At 39.4% G+C, this 21,081-nt stretch overlaps 2 protein-coding genes and 1 long non-coding RNA gene across 4 annotated transcripts in view; 1 reads left to right on the top strand and 2 right to left on the bottom strand.

Moving 5' to 3' along the window:
* wipf1b (WAS/WASL interacting protein family, member 1b) overlaps positions 1–628 on the bottom strand; it is a 23,935-nt gene extending 23,307 nt beyond the window's left edge. Inside the window, exon 1 of one of the 2 annotated variants that reach the window (XM_034897853.1) lies at positions 366–628. The gene's annotated coding sequence lies outside the window, so the exon portion shown is untranslated. The remainder of the gene's footprint in view (positions 1–365) is intronic. The other variant, XM_034897854.1, reaches the window with a different exon arrangement.
* LOC117960184 overlaps positions 1–14,980 on the top strand; it is a 22,646-nt gene extending 7,666 nt beyond the window's left edge. The window contains exons 2-3 of the long non-coding RNA XR_004660087.1: positions 9,873–9,877; positions 14,969–14,980. This is a non-coding gene — a long non-coding RNA (uncharacterized LOC117960184). The remainder of the gene's footprint in view (positions 1–9,872; positions 9,878–14,968) is intronic.
* Positions 2,551–5,345, bottom strand: ciao2b (cytosolic iron-sulfur assembly component 2B). Its single transcript, XM_034897879.1, has 5 exons — positions 5,079–5,345; positions 3,762–3,841; positions 3,272–3,397; positions 3,119–3,164; positions 2,551–2,988 (listed from the first exon to the last, which is right to left on the bottom strand). Exons 1-5 carry the CDS (start codon positions 5,203–5,205, stop codon positions 2,888–2,890), a joined length of 480 nt encoding a protein of 159 aa, XP_034753770.1. The 5' UTR covers positions 5,206–5,345; the 3' UTR covers positions 2,551–2,887.
* Positions 14,981–21,081: the final 6,101 nt, after the last annotated feature.

A 21,081-nucleotide genomic window follows, 5' to 3' on the forward strand; every position in this document is an offset into this window, starting at 1 on the left:
TATATTTTTAAACTGCTAATACAAGACTCACATTGACCATCATTTGTGGGTGGAAGAAAGAACAAACCTTGGCATGCTGCCAAAACCCCTGCCAGAGCCCTGTACCAGTTTGCAAGACGTTTTGTAACCGACTAAATGCCTCTTTTAGACGGAGAAGTCAATTCGTTCGTCTCGAATTCAGTTCGTCTCAATTCGTTCGCCATCACTGCTGGACTCAGTCCCAGCTGCTTTCTGGAAGATGACAACTTATTTTTGCTTGTAAACCTACGGTTTGCCACGGTTTCCGCTTCCCTGAATCTATTTCCCACACACGCACACAAACCCCAAACTTAGACAAAACAGCAGATAACGTTTGCTTTACGTACCTCTGTAAGTAGGAAATGCCGTGCACGGCTAATATTCTTCCATCGATCGTGAATATGTTGCGGTTGGTGCTGATGAGCTCTGTGCAGCCAATCCTGAAGTGTGCTGCAGAGGACTGGCAGGCAGACAGACCGGCCAGCTAAACTGATCTCATCCAGAGCCGTGCATACACGGGGTTGGGAAAAGGCTCCATGTCAGGAAATAATGTTACAGTCAGATGTACGAAGACATCCTGAGTAATGTAAATCTCAATGGAAAACGGTTTTCTCCATACAGCAGACAAATAGCTCAGTAATGTTAGCTAACAGTAGGCTAGACTATAATTGCTAACAATTAGCTAGCTAGCTAGTTAAAAAGTAGTCTGCCTTTCTTTGGTAGAAGCCATTTATATATAAAACAACAAAACTGTTATATCTACAAATGAAACTAACTTTGTGTATGCCTAATATTGTAACAAATGGATATATATATGTATCAAATTAATTTAGGTTTATTTTTATTATAATCAGTAGTTTTAAGAAGCTCTTTGCATAGCAACAGAGCACATGATTTTTTTTTTCATGTTGCTAAAAAACAGAATTATCTACCGTTATCGGCAAAACTTGCCCCGTGAAAACAACTCAATCGTAGCTAACAAGCATCTATAATGTGCCCATGTCCAGCCCAAATCATCACCACCTCCCATTCCAGATAGCTAAATATAGGCTACTACTGTAATAAAAACAAGTAGGCTGCCGATTATTGAAGGTATATTATATATTGTATGTAAGCTAAGTATACGTATCCTGTATTTTGTGTTGTTTGTCAGTACCATACATTTTGAAAAGGTTCACCCGTTGCCGCCCTCAGCTGGCTTCTTGTTCCTCTTCACCCTCTGACGACATGTTTGGTTGACTAAACCCTGTGTGTGCATGGCTCTGGCTTCGGCTAATGCAGCTGTGCCGGCTGGGGCTCTTATCCGGGGTTTTAGCAGTGATGCAATGTTTCCAGATGTGGAACAAGAAAAAAAAAAAAAGTCTGTCCTAAGGAACAACATTTTTCCCCAACTAAAAAATCTTTAAAAATATTTATATGTAATTGTTTTACAAATTAATGTATTTATGCCCCAAATCCCTAAACTAGTGCATTTGGACAAGAGTGGCCCCAAATAGCTTCCAGAGTCAAGTGGGATTACATAACCATCTTGTATTTTCGACAATAAAGGCGACGTAATAAACGCGTGCCAGTGTTTTTATTGTGAACTAACATACTTCATATTAAAATGATATTTATTCGGCAGACACTTAAGTCCAAAGGGACTTACATTAGTGCATTTGACCTTAATAGGAACAAGAGCTAAATATGAAATATGTTTACCTCTAATTTGTTTAGAGTGCTAAGCTATGAGTAAACCTTCTAAGTTAAAGTGACATTTTAGAGTGAGTGATCACTTTCACTATCTCCTATTGTGGGTATAACTTAGATACGCAACCTGCTATGTTATCACAGTAATGACTGATTTGTGTCACTAATACTTTCTCCATTTGCGTAGGCTAAGATCTTAATGAGCTTGTCTGGTTGAATAAGATTAAAAGAAAGCCTAGCTGCTTGGTGAAGTAGGAGTGGGTGGACAAGCATGTTGGACGACTCCGTGCTGTGGTTTGTTGTGCCAGATTGCCTCCTCAGATCTGATGGACAGAGACCTCTCATTATCTGGCCCCTCCACTGAATTTCCAAGGACAGGATAAGAACGCCTCCTGCTGGATGAATGCAAACCTTAAAATAAGCTAATAGGTTACTGTGTTAGTCTTATACAGAATTCAACACTACAGAATATAATACAATACTACAATATATGTATATTGTCTGCATTCAAATTGTCAATTTATGTGTCTCCAGAAGACGTGTGCGTTGCAATACATTTATTCAATAAGGTAGTCAACACCTACAAATCTAATGACATTTTTTGTAGTCATTGAAGAAATAAATCTTGAAAAACACACCTATATATCTTCATTACATTTTAATTTCTGATCTGTACATTTGTAATAAAAAGTCAAAAGCATTAATATAGTATACAGGTGGAGGTTGTTGCTGTAGACGTTGAGTCCAAATATCATTTGAAAAGGATTCATACCATATGTTAGAATACACCATTAATAATTTTAAACAGGAATTATACTTCATGACATGATGGGCAGAGTTTCTCAAATGTTTCAACCCCTACATTCACAGATGGAAGTATAATTTCTCTACTTTGTCAAATTATTGTGCTTGATGAGTAGCCGTTTTGTTACTCACAACACATTCAAGAAAGCTGTTTCCTGTAATTTTCTCCAGGAAACCTTTGAACATGCTGTTTAAACTCTGTATGAGCCTGACTGTTTTTCTGCATCGGTGTCCGCCATCTGCACTTAGACCCATCTGGATTAGTGATGGGTGGGTAGAGAGCTTGGCAGATACATCTCACTTGTCAAAGACGGAGACAAACAGGATTGGCTGCTCAGTGGCCAAAACCAAGAAGACGGCAAAGTTGATTGGCTGCTCAGATGTCCCTGGGGATCAGGCACTGGTTGACCACCTCCAGCAGCGAGGAGTTCTCCAGAGCTGCTGCAACTCTCTCCTTGTCTGCCAGCTGTTTGTTCACTGCCCAATATAAACCATAAGAGGGAAAAACATAACACACAATCAAGCCTCTACACTTAATAATGAGCAATAACTACAGTGAATACAATCTAATATCCCATCATGCCTGCTGTCTCGGTTTGCTATTTACCTGCTTCCTCTGAGGCGTGAGACCCGGGAGTGATGTGGACATCAATCTGAGCAAAAGAAGAAAAACACATGCTCAAATTAACTTATACTTAATCAAATAGCTGATGTTAAATGTACATCTCTAGTACACACACACACAAACACACACACTTACTTTGAACCTGTCTGGCAGGGATCGTAGCAGCTTTACTTTGATTGACAGACCAATGAGTGTTGCCATGCTGCAGTGAGGAATGGTGGGCGTGAACTCAATACCCACAGTGCTCTCTGCATCATTAACCTAAAATAAGACAAACAGATAGACCAACATGCTGAATGAAATGACTCGGTCTACAAAATGTTCTGTTACTCGTTAGCGATGAAGGGTGATTTGCAGTGACGAAGGCTGTGCACTGTGAAAGCTGGTTTACTTGTTTGCTTGTTTTTAAGAAAGTAACTTATTTTGTAAGTGCAGTTAAAGGCTCTGCTAAGCCAGGTCCATTAAAGACAGAAAGATAGAGTTAAGGAATGAATGCTGGTGAAGTTTAACTTTTTATTCACTAAATCAGAATATTGGCAAACCCATTACACACCATCTTGTTTTTTTTTCATTCCCCCCTTTAGTATACCTAAAGAAACTCACCGAAAAAAATAAAGGTGCGTACCTTCACTCGGACTTGCTCCACGACATTGAGTTCCTCCAGAGAAAGAGGATGCTCTGGGTCGTTGATGGATCTGATCAGATGTAACTTGAGTTAAAGAATTTAAATTACACAATAAAAACACAGGTGCTGCCTCTGTGTGCTGCAATGTAGTCGTGTTATTATGGGAGACAGTCATAATAATATATAATTTTTTTTTGTTAAAACAAGTTATGTAATTGTACTTTTACTGCAAATAACCTAAACTCACAAAGTAATGAAGGGCACAGGTGAATAACATTTTTTTTTTCATTGTTTTGATTGTAAATTAAAGGTGCCCTGCCACACGCATTTCATTAACTTTGTTGTAATGTCTGAAGTTCTACCGTGGATTTTTACGTGGAAAAAATGCCTTGGTTACCTTGTTTCAAGTCATTCTAGTGTGGTAGAGAAAGCCTGCAGGAAAACTTAATTAAGACTCATTAATATTCAACGAGTTAAGCTGCTTGACTCCGATTGGCAAACAGCTAGCCAATGAGAGCCTGGCCATCAGCAGTAATGAGCTCAGGAAACATGACATCAGACTGACCAGCTTTTTTGGCCTGATTTCTTCTCTTATTTCTTTTTAGTGGCTAGAGCCAACATAGGAGGTAGCAGTTCCTTTTCACATTCAAGACATAACACAAACACATATGAACACATATTTTCTTTCAACTAACACAAAAAATATATTGCAATATGTTGCAGCCTTTCGCAATATGTATATTGTGCCAGTTAATATTGTGAGCATGATAACACAAACAATAAATTGTGCAGCCCTTCTACTGTATATGATGGAGTAAAAATGTGCACAACCTCAAACAGCTACAGGAATAATGCAACCTGCCCTTTAATGGAGCAGTAATATTAATCCAGAAAGATCATGTATAATAACATTTTACTGTACAGTTAATACTTTTCATAAAATAGCTAAGTAACTTTAGGCTACATTTTACTGGTGATACCTAGCATGCATACAATAGACTGTAGCTACATATTTACACATAATTAAGGTTTAAAATGCAGGACTTCTACTTGTAATATTAGGGAGTATTTGCAGTGTGGTGTTTGTACTTTTACTTAAGCAACGGTAGCTTACAGGTTCTAGTTAAGTCCTCTCACCACTGCCACTACGTAAACTGTTATCTTTAGGTTAGCTGCATTATCTAAAAATGATGCTACAGCTAGTAGTACCATTAAAGAAAAGAATTATGACATGCATTCACAATATTAGTCAAATAGCCGTTTAACAAGCACACAGAGCAGCGTCTGGTGTCAAACCTGAAGTTACAAACAGGATATCGAATATTTCTCTGTCGTCGATGGCGTCATGGACGTCTTCATTCTCGTCCGTCGCGGTCAGTAGCCTCTCCCCGGACCGCTCAAAGATCACAGGGTTTGCGTTCTCCAAACTAGTTCCCCCAGACATTTTTAGACGTTAATATAGTCCACGTTAAGCAAAAAAAACCTCTTGCTGTGAAACAGTGGCGCAAGCTGGGTGCAACACAACAAACTACACACACCATACGATGCTTCCTGAAACAACGGAAAACGATAGAGTTCAAAAGAGCTAGAGAGAAAGTCTTAAAGGGACAGTCACCCAACAAGTCCCTCGTCTAAATAGACAGGTAGTTGCCATGCGCAGTGGTTCTCAGATCCTGTCCTAAATTCAATGTTACTTAAAACATGTCAAAGTATTATCGGCAAAATGTAATTCAAATAACAAAACGAAACGTGCCTTTTCTACAGAATAGCTAATTTCACAGCGGCAATATAGGCTAGCTGTAGAATATTCCTTTTTTATTACTAATAAATACATTTTGGAGCATTTAAATGTGGAGCCCATTTCAGATACTGTCTAAACTGTGGAGTAGACAACTCATATTGTAGGCTACTGCATCATACCATAAAAAGCACATTAAATATTTTTTCACACTATTTGTAACTAATAAGTGTAATTGTACTTGTTTCATAAATGTGGCAGAGTAGATATGGAAAGTTGCATAAAAAATAGTATGTCAAAATAGTACAGTACTTGAGTAAATGCACTGATTACATTCCACCACTGGCCATGCAAATGTACAGGAGCTGGAAGACCTTTTAAACAAAACTGAACAAGAGGTTATTGTGTGAAATAGTGTCCTCCATAAATTTAGGATTGTAATTTTTTTAGCTGTGCTTTCCTTTGTTTCCAAATGCCTTTTAGTGTTTTAATGTTTCAGTTGCTTTTAAAATGTGACGTCTTGTTGGAACACCTGCCTGTGGCTGGTTGTGACTTCCTGTTTTTTCCTGCAGATGGCAGAAACTGCTCATTTTAACCCTCAACAGCAACAAAATTTCAAGTTTCTGGCCCACAATATACTGACAATTTACTAAAAGAAAGCTATAACTAGCTCCCACAAGTTGTAGTTCAAAAAGCAACATTTATCTACAGGTAAAAGCTGTGCTGGGATTAATTTAGCTGCCTCAACATCATAGCACTTTGTGATGAAAATGTTCAGTGTTTGCAAGCAGAAAACGAGTACTCACTGTATGAGCCATTTATGCATTTGTCCATTCAATAGTGTGTTCATTATTGTGCACCAGCCACAATCATATCTAAAGTACAAGTCCTTCTTTTGAACACATTCCCATTGTATCTGCACCTTAAGGGACAGGGACCCTTTCTCCATCTACAGTATGATGATGACGAATCAGAGAAATCAGAGCCTTTTGAGCGAGTGGAGTGATCTTTAAAATGTGAGAAAACGTGTCATAAATTCAAGCTAAATTTCCACCAGCACTGATGTGTCTCCCTTGACAGTTTATTAGCAGGCGAGACACATACATATATATTTATATGTATATATATATATATATATATATATATATATATATATATATATATATATATATATATATATTCACAGGTGGCTAGGTGGATTAGCTATACAAAACAGTATGAAAAGATGATGTATAAATAAAAAATAAAAAGTAACTGCGTTGATCTAAATTCTTTGAGCCTTGAGTCTTCAATGTGTTTTCCAATAATTAACAACTGCCTCTTGGAAGCTTAAACATGAGAGTATTGATCTCCACAACTGTGCTAGATTATTATTTCAACAACTTAACGTTTGGACATTCAGGAATAAGAATCATTTTATTATCTTAATATAATGTTCTTTTGTTTGCTACAGAGACAAGATCATCACCGGCAGCACATGCGGCCCCATCCAAAGTGTTGATTTCCTCCAGACAGAATCTTAATGAGCAGCTGATGTCAGTGGAAATGCAAGAAATACGGTCGATATGAAAGACTTCATCTCAACATGTTCACCTTTTGAAAAAATGCAATTTAATGAGGTTGCATATGGCTGTTTAAACCTACATGACACTTTGCAGCGGAGGTGAAAAGGGCAAAATACCTTCCTAATTGTGGCAATCTGGACTAGCAACCTCAAGATTTGCGCATGTTTTTATACACCATTCTCTCTCAAAATAACTAATTTCCCTAACCATACTAAATTTGTTTAAGGAAGAATAGTGTATGGTCATTATTTCTCTTGGTTCTTTGAATGATTGCAGTAATTAATAATGTGCAGCAAACACACTGTGGCCAGAATAGCAGGAGAACACATCAAATAGTTATTTGACAAAGACAGAATCTTAATGAGCTCCTAATATAAAAAGCAGACAACTGATCAATAAAAAATCCAAACCACATCACACATACAGTGAGTGTAAAAGAATTTGATCCCCTGCTGATTTGCCGAGTTGCTGAGTTTGCCCACTGACAAAGAAAGGTACTTAAACAGTGAGAGACTGAATAACAACAAGACATTCCAGTAAAACGCATGTCAATAATGTTATAGAGTTGCATTTCAATGAGGGAAATAAGTATTTGACCCCTCTCTCAATCAGATAGATTTCTGGCCCCAAGGTGTCTTTTACACAGATAACGAGCTGAGATTAGGAGCACGCTCTTAAAGGGGGCGCTCCTAATCTCAGCTTGTTACCTGTTTAAAAGACACCGGTCCACAGAAGCAATCAATCATATTCCAAACTCTCCACCTTGGCCAAGACCAAAGAGCTCTCCAAGGATGTCAGGGACAAGACCATAGACCTACACAAGTCTGGAGTGGGCTACAAGACCATCGCCAAGCAGCTTGGTGAGAAGGTGACAACATTTGGTGCGATTATTCTCAAATGGAAGAAACACAAAAGAACTGTCAATCTCCCTCAGCCTGGGGCTCCATGCAAGATCTCATCTTGTGGAGTTGCAAGGATCGTGAGAACAGTGAGGAATTAGACCAGAATTACACGGGAGGATCTTGTCAATGATCTCAATGCAGATTGGACCATAGTCCACAAGAAAACAATTGGTAACACACTACGCTGTGAAGGACTGAAATCCTGCAGCGCCCACAAGGTCCCCCTGCTCAAGAAAGCACACATACATGCCTGTCTGAAGTTTGCTAATGAACATCTGAGTGATTCAGGACAACTGGGCGAAATGTTGTGGTCAAATGAGACCAAAATGGAGCTCTTTGTAATCAACTCAACTCGCCGTGTTTACAGGGGGAGGAATGCTGCCTATGACCCCAAGAACACCATCCCCACCGTCAAACATGGAGGTGAAAACATTATGATTTGGGGGTGTTTTTCTGCGAAGGGGACAGGACAACTCCAGGATGGAGTTGGAAAACGTCAGTCTCGAAACCTTAATGACTTGGATAAGATCTCCAAAGACAAGCGGGGCAAAATCCCTCCTGAGATGTGTGCAAACCTGGTGGCCAAGAACCGTCTGACCTCTGGGATTGCCAACAAGGGTTTCGCCACCAAGTACTGAATCATGTTTTGCAGAGGGGTCAAAGACACATTTCTCTCTTTAAAATGTTAATCAATTTATAACATTTTTGACATGCGTTCTTTCTAGATTTTCTTGTTGTTCTGTCTCTCATTGTTCAAATAAATCTACCATTAAAATTATAGACTGATTGTTTCTTTGTCAGTGAGCAAATGTACAAAATCAGCTGGAGATTAAATACTTTTTACCTCCCTGTATCTTAGATTTTTTTTTTAAATACTATAACTTTATGAAGAAATCTATAGCCTACATCAGATGTGGTAAGACCTGATCCTAAAAATGTAAGCATTTTGGATGAAAACATTACAAGTTTAAGCAAGATGTTTCCATTCTGTAGAAACAAACCACAAACAAGAGAGTGAAAGACCTCAGATTAATGGTGAACACAACCAGAATAACAAATGAGAGCGTGCTGCTGTAGGCTGTCGAGCGTTCGGATGAGCTTGTCATAGTTTGACATTGCGTCCTGTTGAAAAACAATACAACATCCAGTTTGAATTCAAAACTTTTTGGAAAAAATACAAAATACACACACATACACAGCTGCAGGGCATTATATTTACATAGTCCCATATTTATTTAGAACCAGATCGTAATCTTCAACAACTGCTGCTGCTGGGCCCGGAGCAGCACACCTGATATGCATATAATGAGACTGTGAAGCTGCTGGCAACCAGTATACACCTTGTAATATAAATACATTGCATGCAAAAGGGCAGCAATATATGAAATATTAAGGATTTATTCACAAAGATCAGACTGGTCGACAGAGTTGAGATCAGTATGCTTAAAAACAGCTGTACATGTTGAAACGCTTCATATGCGGTTAGACAACACATTGTATGTTTCAGACAACCTGGCCTTCAGACTTGTCTAATCCAAGTTAGATCACATGAAATTAAATTCAAATTGCAAAACCAAAAAAGATAACCGTTTATCACAAAAAGCTGCAGTTACACCAGAGGCATTGTTCGTGGACTAAAAAAACAACAACCTGAAACCCAAGAGCTAGTCTTGCTTTGCCAGACCTTTATCTGCAATAAAGTGGGGTGTCTAAAAACAAGATAAAAACCCTAAATCTGAGGGAAAAGGTACTCAACACAAGTGAAATTATCACTCCATGCAAGATAATTACACTTGACAAGTTTGCTTGATTTAAGATTACAGTTTTAAAATTGAACACTAAATAAGAAATTCACTCTTAAAACAAGATAAATTATCCAACACTTCCAATCCAAGTTTAAAAAAAGTCTTGGTAAGAACCAAATAAATTGCAGCGTTCTTCCACAGCGCTGCGTAGGAGGGGTCTGGCTAGTCGACACCGCAATCTTTTTGGAGAAAAACATTCTCCTGTTTGTTGACATTTCTTTAAGCCAATCACAATCGTCTTCGGTGGAGCTAAGCGCCGAGCGGAGCCACGGTGCCGCTGCAAAATAGCCTCGGGAAGGACCTTGCTTTGGTGGAACTTGTACGTTGTTTTAGTTGTGCAACAGAAAACTCAGATAGTCTAGCCAGTACAACATGTCTAGCTAGCTGTCTGGGTTTACCCAACAGAGATCTGAGGAACCATAGTCTGCGTAAATTGACAACATCACAACACAAATAAAGCGGAAAGAAACGGGACATCCACAAAGAGTGACATCCGGCAGAATTTCCGGCAGTCCGAGAGCAATCCCAGAACATGACTCCGGCAGATCATTTGCCCCCCAAGTGCCCTCTATATGCCCCTCTCATCAGCAAAAGGGCCTTTTTTTGGTAGGCCTAATTGTCTTATGGTTCGCGCAAGCACTGACCTGGTATTCAGAAGCACACTTTGTACTCACTTATTAGTGGGGTATTTTGAATTCTTTGTTAGACTCTTCCCATGTTTTGCAGAACACACCAGGGATTTTGTTGCCCTTCAAAGCTCTGTTCACAATCATGGTCCTTGAGAACTGCACATTTTTGGACCTTGCGTGAAATATTTCCTGTTTTGATGATCAGACTGAAAGAGCTTTGGTTCATGTTGTTATGTGACCAACGTGTAGGCTGTCAGCTGTCTAATAATGAATAAAGTAAGATATTTCAAACTGACAGGTTTTGATTATTTTAGATTTGCTACCAGGTGTATAATTAAGCCCACAGAGACCACAGCCTTTTGAACACCATGGCATTTGGCCAGTCGAGAAGTACACAGAATGTATTATACATTATAAGTATTATATTATTGCTGTTCCATAGAGAGCCTCTGTGTTTTCTTAGGTGAGACGCTGTCCATCATTTATGATGTAGGCCTACTGAATTCAATTTACAATCGCAAGTTCAAAGTTAGAGGCTGTTCACACCTATATGGTTATTTTGAAAACCGGAGACATTTCCATTCTTTGGGCCTTTCGTTTACACGCAAATGGAGAATATGCCTCTGAAAACAATTCTTTCTTTCTAAAAACTCCATCCAGACTGGAGATTTTGGAAACTTTGTTTGTACATTTGCATGCAAACTAGGACAAATGGAGGTTTGGGAAGCTGAGGAAGTGAGGAAAAGAAGAGAGAGCAAGTGGTTAGTTGCTGTTGTTGTTATTTTCGGGATTCTGATTGGCTAACATGGGCTTGAGCTTCTCGTTACACTGCCCCCTGTAGGTTTGGCATGCTCTCAACACTTTTCTGAATACTGACATCTGTGCACAAAGTTATTTTTGAAAACGGAGAGGTTGAAATGTCCGATTATGAAAATAGCCGACCACGTTTAAACAAGGTCTTAAACTGATGGCTGCAAAAATCAAACCGAATCGAAACATTTATGTTTTTTCAAAGCAAGGTACAGCAGCTAAACAGTGGCAGCGCAGTTTAGAATATATAGATAGAGAGAGTCTTTATTGTCCCATAGGGATAATCGTTTCTACACATCTTCTTTTCATGTGCCATAGCACGTCAACACATATGAAGACACATAAAACATGTAACACACATACAAAGAGACTCCCGCATAGACACATTAAATGTGATGTTGTATATAAAATAGTTTGGTAAGTGTTGACTCACAGCTACTGTCCATCATTTGTGGTTCACTCTATTAAACTATTTATTTGCAAGGTCAGGTCAAGGTCTGTCTCAGAAAACACAAAGAAAATGCTCAATGAGCAGGTGTCCGTTTCCAACAAACTCTCAAACTCTCCTCTCATGAAAATACAGTGACATCAGGTCACATCTTTCTCACTTGAAGAGGAATGTATTAAAATATAAACTGCAGCGCACATATTCAGTCAATGAAGAGAATGTGGCAGTTGTTTTTGCAAAATTGAACACATCAGAAATCTTTACTTTTGGTCATTGTATCATATTAACGTGCACATTCAGAAACACTGCATTAAACGAGAAGAGACAGCAGAGGATGACTTACTTTTACAAACAAATTAGAGTTTCTAGTTCAATAAAATTTGAGAAAAACACCAAATACATAAAATTTGTCATGCAAGTTTGGGAGCTAATATTCTTTCTCTTTACTTGCCAGTTGATACATCCTCTTGTGAACCTGATGTTAGTGTATTGTTGTATTTGTTCAAAGAAACAAGGAATACTATTAACATTTACTAAATTACATTATGGAACAGTCCATGCGTGAAGCTGTTATATGGAAGTTATAAACACAGTTCTCACATTTGTGATGTTGATAATATTGTTCAACCGTAGGCATATTTTACCCACATAGAAACAACCATTTGAATAATTATTTATAACATTTAGTCTTTCAAAGGTATAATTTAGTAAGTATGATTTGTAACTGTATCTTTACAATTTTTAGTGCCTTATTTAACTTCATCCAGCGTGTTTTTTCACTGCCTTGAAACTGAATTTTATGTGGTGTTTTAGTGAATTGAGCTCAGCTCAGTATTTCTGGTGCGATGGGACTCTGCAGCGAGATGGGGTTTCCTCCCCGAGCCAGTGTTTATTAATGATGCCATTATTTTCTTTGGGTGAGGAGCAGCAGCATCTGCAGGGAGACACAGAGAGTAACAGTAACAGAGAGATGTGAAAACCGAGGGGGGGGGAGAGAGAGAGACAAGTTTGCTTGTTTGAATGCTTGTCATCTCTCATGATGGTTGAGGTCATCATCATCACTCACTCTCCTTCTGGCAGCGCTTCATGTCAAGAGATCTGATAATGAGACCCACTTCACTTCAGTTGCTGAGAAAATCAGCTTCAATTCAGAAACACTGAGATGAGGTCAGCTTCAGCTTAGCTAGGCAAAGAAATTAACTCCACTTCTGAAACATGTAAATGTACTGTATTTACACAGCACTTTTCTAGTCTTCTACTACTACAAATACCACAAAGCGCTTTAATGTTGAGCTTTTACTTTAGGAATTCTGTCATTTTTTCTGCTAAACATCTATAAAATAAACATGACTCATTAACTTTTACATAGTTTGTTGCCAAAAATGCCCACATTTTACCCTCAAGCCAAAAATACAGGGCGGTTAAAAGTAAAAGGAAAGTGAATTACAAAAAGAAATGGATTTCACATTGTCTATTGTGTGCAGGTAGAACTGAAACACGATAATGAATGCCGTTTTTTGTAATATCATCACCTGTAACAGGTACAGAAACCATTCACAATTATTCACACACTGTGCCCAAGTCTGCCATGCAAGGTGCCACCTGCCCATCAGATAAACATTCACACTCCGATGCAGTTTGGGGTTCATTGTCTTGCCAAAAGACATTTTGACATTCAGGGCCGGGATCAACCCACCTACTTATTGATTGGTAGGCAACTGTTCTACCACCTGAGCTCCAGCGCCTGAGGAGGAAAACACAAAGGAAGTCACATTTAGCTGAGTTGAGTGGATTTATACATTCAGTAAAGCTCAAAAATACAACTGCAAATTTGTTGAGTAACCTGGAAACCTGAAGTCAACATAAATGCCCTGGACCGCATAGCTCTTTCATTACCTTTTGTTCTCCTTCATTATCTTCAGCAGTGGTGGGGCTCTCAGGAGCTCCCTGTCAATTTGAATCTCTGCCTGAGTTTTTCCTTCTGCTGACATCCTGATACTGAGAAGGTGAGCTTGTGTTCTGTCAAAGCTTTGTACAACTGAGACATCTCGTCCTTGGACATCTGAAGCTTCAACACAAATAGGAGCCTCTGGTGTATTTTTTTAAAGAAGAGACCTGGAACTATGATGTATGTGGGCATGTGTGCAATTGATTGATGAATGTATGTGTTGTCTATTTAACTGTTGTTTTGTTGCTGTGGTTGTGCTGTAGACACTGTGATGTCCAATGCAAATTTCCCACTGGGGCAATATATCTGAACTCTTCTAACATTTAATGAAATTTGTAAATTTCCACCTGCTCCACTTCCTGTCTATAATGACACACAACGTTTGACTTACATCTCTATTGCAGTCTCTCACAGTCTGCTTGTGTTTCTTTAAGTCTCATTTAGCTCCACAGAGACCTGACCAGAGTCCTACAGGCAGCTTCACAAAACACCACACCCACCAAGGTGGTGTGGATCTCGACTCTAACCAACATATGGGGCTCTCTGCCAGCTGATTGGTGTCCCTGTTTTCACAGCTTCACTCTCACTTTGTTTAATGACAGTCACACTATAGACTCTGCCCCCCCCCCCCCCCCCCCCCCCCCCCCCCCCCCCCAGCTATCTGTAGGAGTTCCTTGCGGTGTTTTCTGGCTACTTGTTGTCTTCCGGATTAAACTGAGGGGAAATGAGCCTTCACAAAGAGGGGAGCAACATGACAGCTCCCTCATAGCAACATTAAGTAGCTTATTGCCACAGATCTCTGCTCTCTAGCAGTGGTAACATTATCCATCAATCACACACACACGTACGCACGGACGCACGCACACACACAAACACACACACAGACACAAACACTTACTCTGGCAGGGATTGTAGCAGCTTTAGATTTAGCTTAAGTACACTATCAATATAATAATAAGTGACGGGACACTGCCAATCCGGGATGCACATGGAAGAAGATCCGATCATTGACTTACCTATTACTGTATGCTTTCCTGTGTTTCTGTCATACCAATAATGTAACAACGTTGGATGTTCAAATTACATAAACATGACCAAAACTGTCCTGTAGTGCAATAAATGCACTTCCCCCCCACTGCTAACACGACAACACTGCTCTGCTAAAATATGATTATAAAGTCAACAGGTCCTCTTTGTACTCTTTTCACTTTTAGCAATTTTGGGGTGATGTTCAAAACCATTAAGGCAAATTTAAAGAAGTTCAGCAGAACAACGGGATATTTCACAGCTGTTAGGATGAATTATATCATAAAATTAGGTCACTTATGTAGTCAAAATGTGAATTTCTTTTAGAACTTCTAGGCTGAGAAAAGCCAGAAAATGGATGATGTAGATGAAAGACACCAAATCCCAGAATGCACTTGCTTTCCTGCTCTACGAGTCCACTCCCAAGCCACGCCTACCTATTCAGACATAGACAGTCAGTGAGGCACTCTACTGACTGTCTATGTCTGAAAGTCATCTGTGTTTCATTGTCATTTCAACCATATACATGATAACAACGTGTCACTGTGGCTCAAGTGTTACACATTTAAAATATATAAAAAGCAACATTATGTAAAAACGACATACGAAACAGGCTACATTTAGTGTGTACCCATCATGGTCTTCGTAATGTTCAGCTAACGCAATGGTAGCAATTGTGCTTGGTGGGCTGTAAAAACCGAGTATGAACACAGCCGTTAATTTGAGTGGCATGTAAAATGGTCGGCATTTAGCAGTCACAAACTCCACTAGCGGTTAGCAGTAGTTGGATAAAAGCACCCTATTATCACAGTGTAATGGGGACTGAAATGCATGACTCAGAAAGGGAATCACAGGTAAGTTTCTTGTTTAGAGAACAATCTCTTTCGTTGGATGTAGGCCAGTTTGTTGTCTAATGATTGGGCGACACCGCTGGCTGAGGTCAAGTATTCTGTCAAGTTTCCTGCATATTCTCCGATCTATAACACTGTACCCCGGTGTAATTTGAATGCACACAGTTGTTGTAAAAATTTGCTGCTGAAAAGAGAGAGCTGTAGCTTAGATCCAAGATGGCTGACACTCAACCCGCTTCAGGTAAAGATTCCAACCCCCGGGCAGGTTGAAAACATAAGGAACTAGCTGGCTTGTAGTCTACAGCCTCTGGGCAAAAATGCCTCAGATGAAGCTAAATGACGATATTTGCGTCATCTGAAGTATTTTTTCCAGACACACACTACAGAGAAATCCAGTCTCAAGGGGACAAGATGGAGGGAAGCACGTTCATTGGAAAATACTACAGTTTCTACTGATACAAAGCTTAATGCTACTCGGTGAAGTATCCCTTTAACAATAGGCAGCATGATATGCTTGACATAAAAATAAACTTCTGAAGAGAGAAAAAAAGCTTTTCCATCTTGTTTGGGCCACCTAGCCAATTCCACAACCTATAATTGCTCGTTAAATTCTCCGCACAATCTGAAAGCTCAGTCTGATCACAGTTCTGAAGTTTGGTGTGGGCTTAGCTCTTGGAGGTCGTACATTTACAGACACAACTGTTTTAGTTAATGTCGGAATTCAAAGTGGCAAGAACAGAGGTTGAGTTGGTTTTATCTTCCTGATATATGGAAATATTTCAGATGTTGGAGAGATAGATCAATGCTTTGTCTTTTTACACCAGTTGCCTTGTTCCCTTGTGTTTTCTCAGACCGACTGCTTAACATTTCGACTGCTCTTGTGCGTGGGCTTTACAAAACAGAAAATATCTGCTTTTGGGAGATTGCACAACGGATCCTTCTCATTCTTCCTGCAGTTACATTTCAGGCTTTTACTTTGACTAGACCTTTGATTTCTCTCTCTGCAGGGCATTTGGACTAGTTTTATATTTTGAAATCTCTTTAAAAACAGCCAGGCGGGAAACAGCCATGGCTCTGAGGATTTCTATAAAAAAATAGAAAAAACAGTCAGAGCTCCCGGTGTGAAGGTGGTAAAAGAGAGTGAATTTTGAGGACTATAGTTGAAACCCTGATTCGAGCAACACATTCGGACTTTAAAGCCACCATTGTGTGTGAATATGGCATATTTCAAATATCATCTTGCAGGTTTTTGTTTGAAAATGTAGAATTAAAAAAAAGACTTAATAGCATGATGTGAGTTGCCTGGTGCCTGTTGAATTTTCTAATATAGTAGAGAAAAAACAGAGATAGATGATGAAAAACCGGCTGACAGGCATCCAGACATACACGGCTGCTTACTCAGCAGCCAGCCAGTGAAGCTCAGGACAGCTGAAGGTGGTGTTTGTTTTTCTCTATTTCAATCAAGTTTATGTGAGGAAGACATGATGGATGTACCTGCTGTGTGAGGGAGAAACAGAGAGAGAGAGCTTCAGTATTAAAGGATCATTGGGGCAGAGAAGGTACAGACAGTGACACATGAGGGTGTAGAGGTAGACGGATTTCATATTGATTCAACCAAACACAAAAATAAACCAAATGTACAAACACCAGAATCCGACCTGTATTTCAATCAGGAGACACTTTGTTTGCAGATCTTCAAAGGTTTATTTTTACATAAACAGTACATAATATGAAATGTACAGAGTCTTAGGAGGTTAGACTCCATTGTTTATGAAATATTTTTTTAAATGAGTAGAAAACCAAGACATTTCCCCCCATATGGAGTCTAGACACTGGTGGTGGTATGAAGGAGCCTGAAGACCGGATCGAGGAGCCCACGGAAGCGATCTCCCGGAGGAGGACCCAGGGTGCCGTGGGTGATGATGACTGGAGGTGGAAGGGGAGGAGGAGGGTTGCACTCTCTGCCTGACAACTGGCAGCAGCAGAGAGAACAACAGATTTAAAGCAGGGATGTCATGCTGTGATTGGCTCGTGAAATTCACGGCTGCTTCTGATTGGTTTAACAGAAAATGAACGCCTCAAAACCGCTGTTCAGTTTTAGGAATAGGGAGAGGTGGATGAAGTTTAGAAGTCTTCCTGAAAGAACTTACGCTGAGCTTCATGTGTTTATTATGAATCCACTTGTGATTTTGTCATCTCATAATGATTCACTTGTGACTTATCAGATTATTAATGACCTCATACTGGTTGAAAATGTCACAGCCCAACAAACAACCTCTTTTTTTAATCACACAATAAGCTTTTTGAGAATGATCTTTTAGTTATTGATGACTCAGACACCTCCCCCGTAATCCTACTGATCCTTCAAAACTGCTGATCACAGCTTCTTATCACACTTTCTCCACGTCTCGGCCTGGATTGGCTCATCGGGATAACTGGGACAATTCCCTGCTGACCGGTCAGTTTTTTGCCAGCGTTCCGTCGTGGTTCTTAGTTGAAACGTATAGTTGATATATATCATTGATGCTGTACCCTAGACTGTCTGCACTCGCAGCCCATGCTTTTTATTTATTTATTCTTGCAGCCCTCTGTTCTCTAACCTGCAGCCCACTACAATATGGAGCTAGAACAGGGACAGTAACCTGTGTCACTCAAATAAAATCTGACATTGAAACAACCAAAATTGGCACTGAAAATATTGAATTTAAATATAAAACACAAGCTTTAAAAAGTTATAATCTCATAATCCTATCATATTATTTCAATTTGACATTTTTTTGCATTGTGACAGGTTTTTCAATTTCAATCTACATTTTTTCTCATGTGTTTTTTCAGTGAGTTTTTTATGTTGTCAGGATTTTTACAATGTCCCTGGTTTTCAGTTTCAACTTCCTGTCACCGTTTTGGCGTAGGGATGAGGGGCCTGAGGGGAGGGATAAAGAGGGAGCGGTTTACAGCTAATTTGCATGTAATTTGCATACTGGTGAGAGACCGCACCTCCACAGGCATCCTCACAGATGTGTCATGACTTCCACAAGTTCACCTGCAACTTCCATCCCAGATCAGTCTATTTTTTCACATAGAAGTGGGCTGGTTTGGTGTTAACTTTCAATGTAAGCTGTGATATTTTGGCAGAGGTTAGCTGAACAAGCTCTAATGCTAGGTAATACCACATCTGCCAGCCCACTTGGGGGTTTAAAGTGATATTAATAGTGCACTGATTGAGTTTTGGTAGTTATCTTGTAGGGTAGAGCGCTTTTACCGTGATGTGTCAGTCTTGTGTGCCTGCTAGATCGCTCCATTTTCTTCTGCACCAACTATATATTTGTGCCACGTCTCCAGAGGGACCTTGACAATTTCTCAGACTTCTCCAAGACTCTGTGCAGCTAAAAATGTTCAATTGAACCTTTTTAAAATTTAGTTTTGGATGTTTATTATGTAAATTAAATGCACACTTATCTCTTTCCCGTAGCTCCTCAGCAGCAGCCACTAGTCCAGTTTGCTGCTAACAGTGAAGAGCCAAGCAGCAGTCATGAGCTTATAACTCCAGAGTGGGCAGATAGGGTTGCTGATTAAGTAAATACTGTATTATAGGTACTAGAATTAATGTTAATGAAGAGAATGGTGTAGACCTGCTCTGGGCTGGAGTGAGACTCTTTTGGAGCCCTGGAGTTTCATGCCTTACACTGGCCCACTTTGGTCCTTGTACTAAAATAATGTAATTAAAACCTTAGTACATGAGTCTACAGCGCACTGTTCTTTACAGCCTTTGTAATGTAGTGCATTTTTGTAAAATGTAACTTTCAAATTCAGTGCAAACACAGCACAATTTTGAGAAAAGTAAACAGTATCTTTACAATAGCACATTGATGTTCAACAATATCAGAATTTGAACCATTTGTTACGTCCCTTTACTCGATGAAGATCACCTGATGTACTTATGCAGATGGAGAATGTGATGTAGTTTTGTTTGCTCTGTAAAGTTAAAATGACTCGCCGCTTACTTTTAATTTCCAAACGGGGCTCAAACACCAGTCTGCTGGGTGAAAGTCCTCTGTTTGTTTGCCAAAATGCTGTATTTACTTTAAGATTATTGATTATCTACTTTTTCTGTGCGAATTGGTCTTTAGTAAACTTACGTATTACATAAGAAATACAACAGCACACAAGCAACATTCAAATGCATTTACTATAGCAGCCTTAGGACACAGCATCACTTTGTTGTTTCCAAACTGCCAGCTGAAAACAACACTCTTGCCAAATAAATCATTGGTGCTTATTTGCATGTGTGTTTGTGTGTGTGTGTTGTTTTGCGCTGTAGTGCATCCTTGTGCAGATGGGCCTCATGATGCTGTATTGCTCATTACTATTACAATAACAATCTTTGGTGCATTCTCATGATGTGATTTAACACAACAAGGATTCCACATACACAAAACCTGTAAAAGTTGTGCAAATAGCCTACTATTACAACCCCCCATAGCACCTGTCTTCACAGAGAAGAATCATAAAGTGAGTGCACTCTACAGTCCCTGCAGCAGCAGCAGCAGTAGTATGTTTGTCATTTGTCTGATATCCAGCATGGTTATTCAGACAAAAACACTTTCTCACAATATCAATTCTAAACAGGATTTGAGTATGTCGTGCATTCACATTGTAAAAAATTAATTTATTCAAAAAGAAGCAGCGTGCAGAGTGGGTTTGGTTTTAGAGTGTGCTGTTGATGTTCACTGTGGCGCCACAGTCCAGTCCAGTTCACTTCAGTTCATATCTCCACGCCATCACAAGAGGAAATTTACAGAACTGTGAAAAAAGCCACCACAGCAGCATAAAACAAACAAACAATTAAGAGACAATAAAACAGTGAAACAATGGAGGGCATTGAATGCAAAATGCAACAGAATCATTGCACAACGGAAACAATTGCACACAGTTGCGAAAAAAATCGAAGTTAATTGCAAATGTTAACAAAATAGCTTAATAAAAAGAAATTTTGAAAAGAAACGTGCATGTGTTTGTTTAGTGTAACAGGGGATACTTTGGCGCACCTATTGCATTATTTCCTGTTAGTATACAACAGTGGAGTGACAGATTTCTTGCATACCGAAAGGGTTTTAAACCCAAACAAAAACAGTGTTATATTAAATTGTTCATTATTATTTTACAAAACTTGGACACAGCAGAGTAAGAGCACCACCAACAGAAACTCGTTCATCAAAAGGACCATGTAGCTGCAACAATACTCAGCCAATAAAAATATATATTAGATTGTATAGTAGAACAGTAGAGCATCAGCAGTAATGTATTACAGTAACACAACTGCATCTGCTCTTGTGTAAAACCACAATGGTTCGGAAGTGTAAATGCTCTGCTTTTAACAGCTTGGTAATGACCAGCAGCTGTGAGTGTCTCTATCTCTGCCAGACCAACACTTCCCATCCTGTCATCAGAGCAGATTGGGTCTCTGTTGACCTTTTACTCTAATTATGTTCTGTCAGTAAGACCTGTCTGCAACCTCCAGTCTGATTCATATTTGGCTCTACAGAAGGAACTGGCTGCTGAATTAAGTCTGCAGTGATGGGTGTTTTTAATCAAGAC

The sequence above is a fragment of the Etheostoma cragini genome, chromosome 17 (genome assembly GCF_013103735.1).
Source record: "Etheostoma cragini isolate CJK2018 chromosome 17, CSU_Ecrag_1.0, whole genome shotgun sequence".
NCBI classification, from domain to species: Eukaryota; Metazoa; Chordata; class Actinopteri; order Perciformes; family Percidae; genus Etheostoma; species Etheostoma cragini.

What these genes read in the sequence shown, in the direction of transcription:
- ciao2b (XM_034897879.1), bottom strand. Translation starts at nt 5,205, where the DNA reads ATGTCTGGGGGAACTAGTTTGGAGAACGCAAACCCTGTGATCTTTGAG. An exon ending in TGGAGCAAGTCCGAGTGAAG is followed by an intron (nt 3,398 to 3,761) that starts GTACGCACCTTT and finishes GTCTTATTTTAG; the next exon opens with GTTAATGATGCAGAGAGCAC. An exon ending in CCCTGCCAGACAGGTTCAAA is followed by an intron (nt 3,165 to 3,271) that starts GTAAGTGTGTGT and finishes TCTTTTGCTCAG; the next exon opens with ATTGATGTCCACATCACTCC.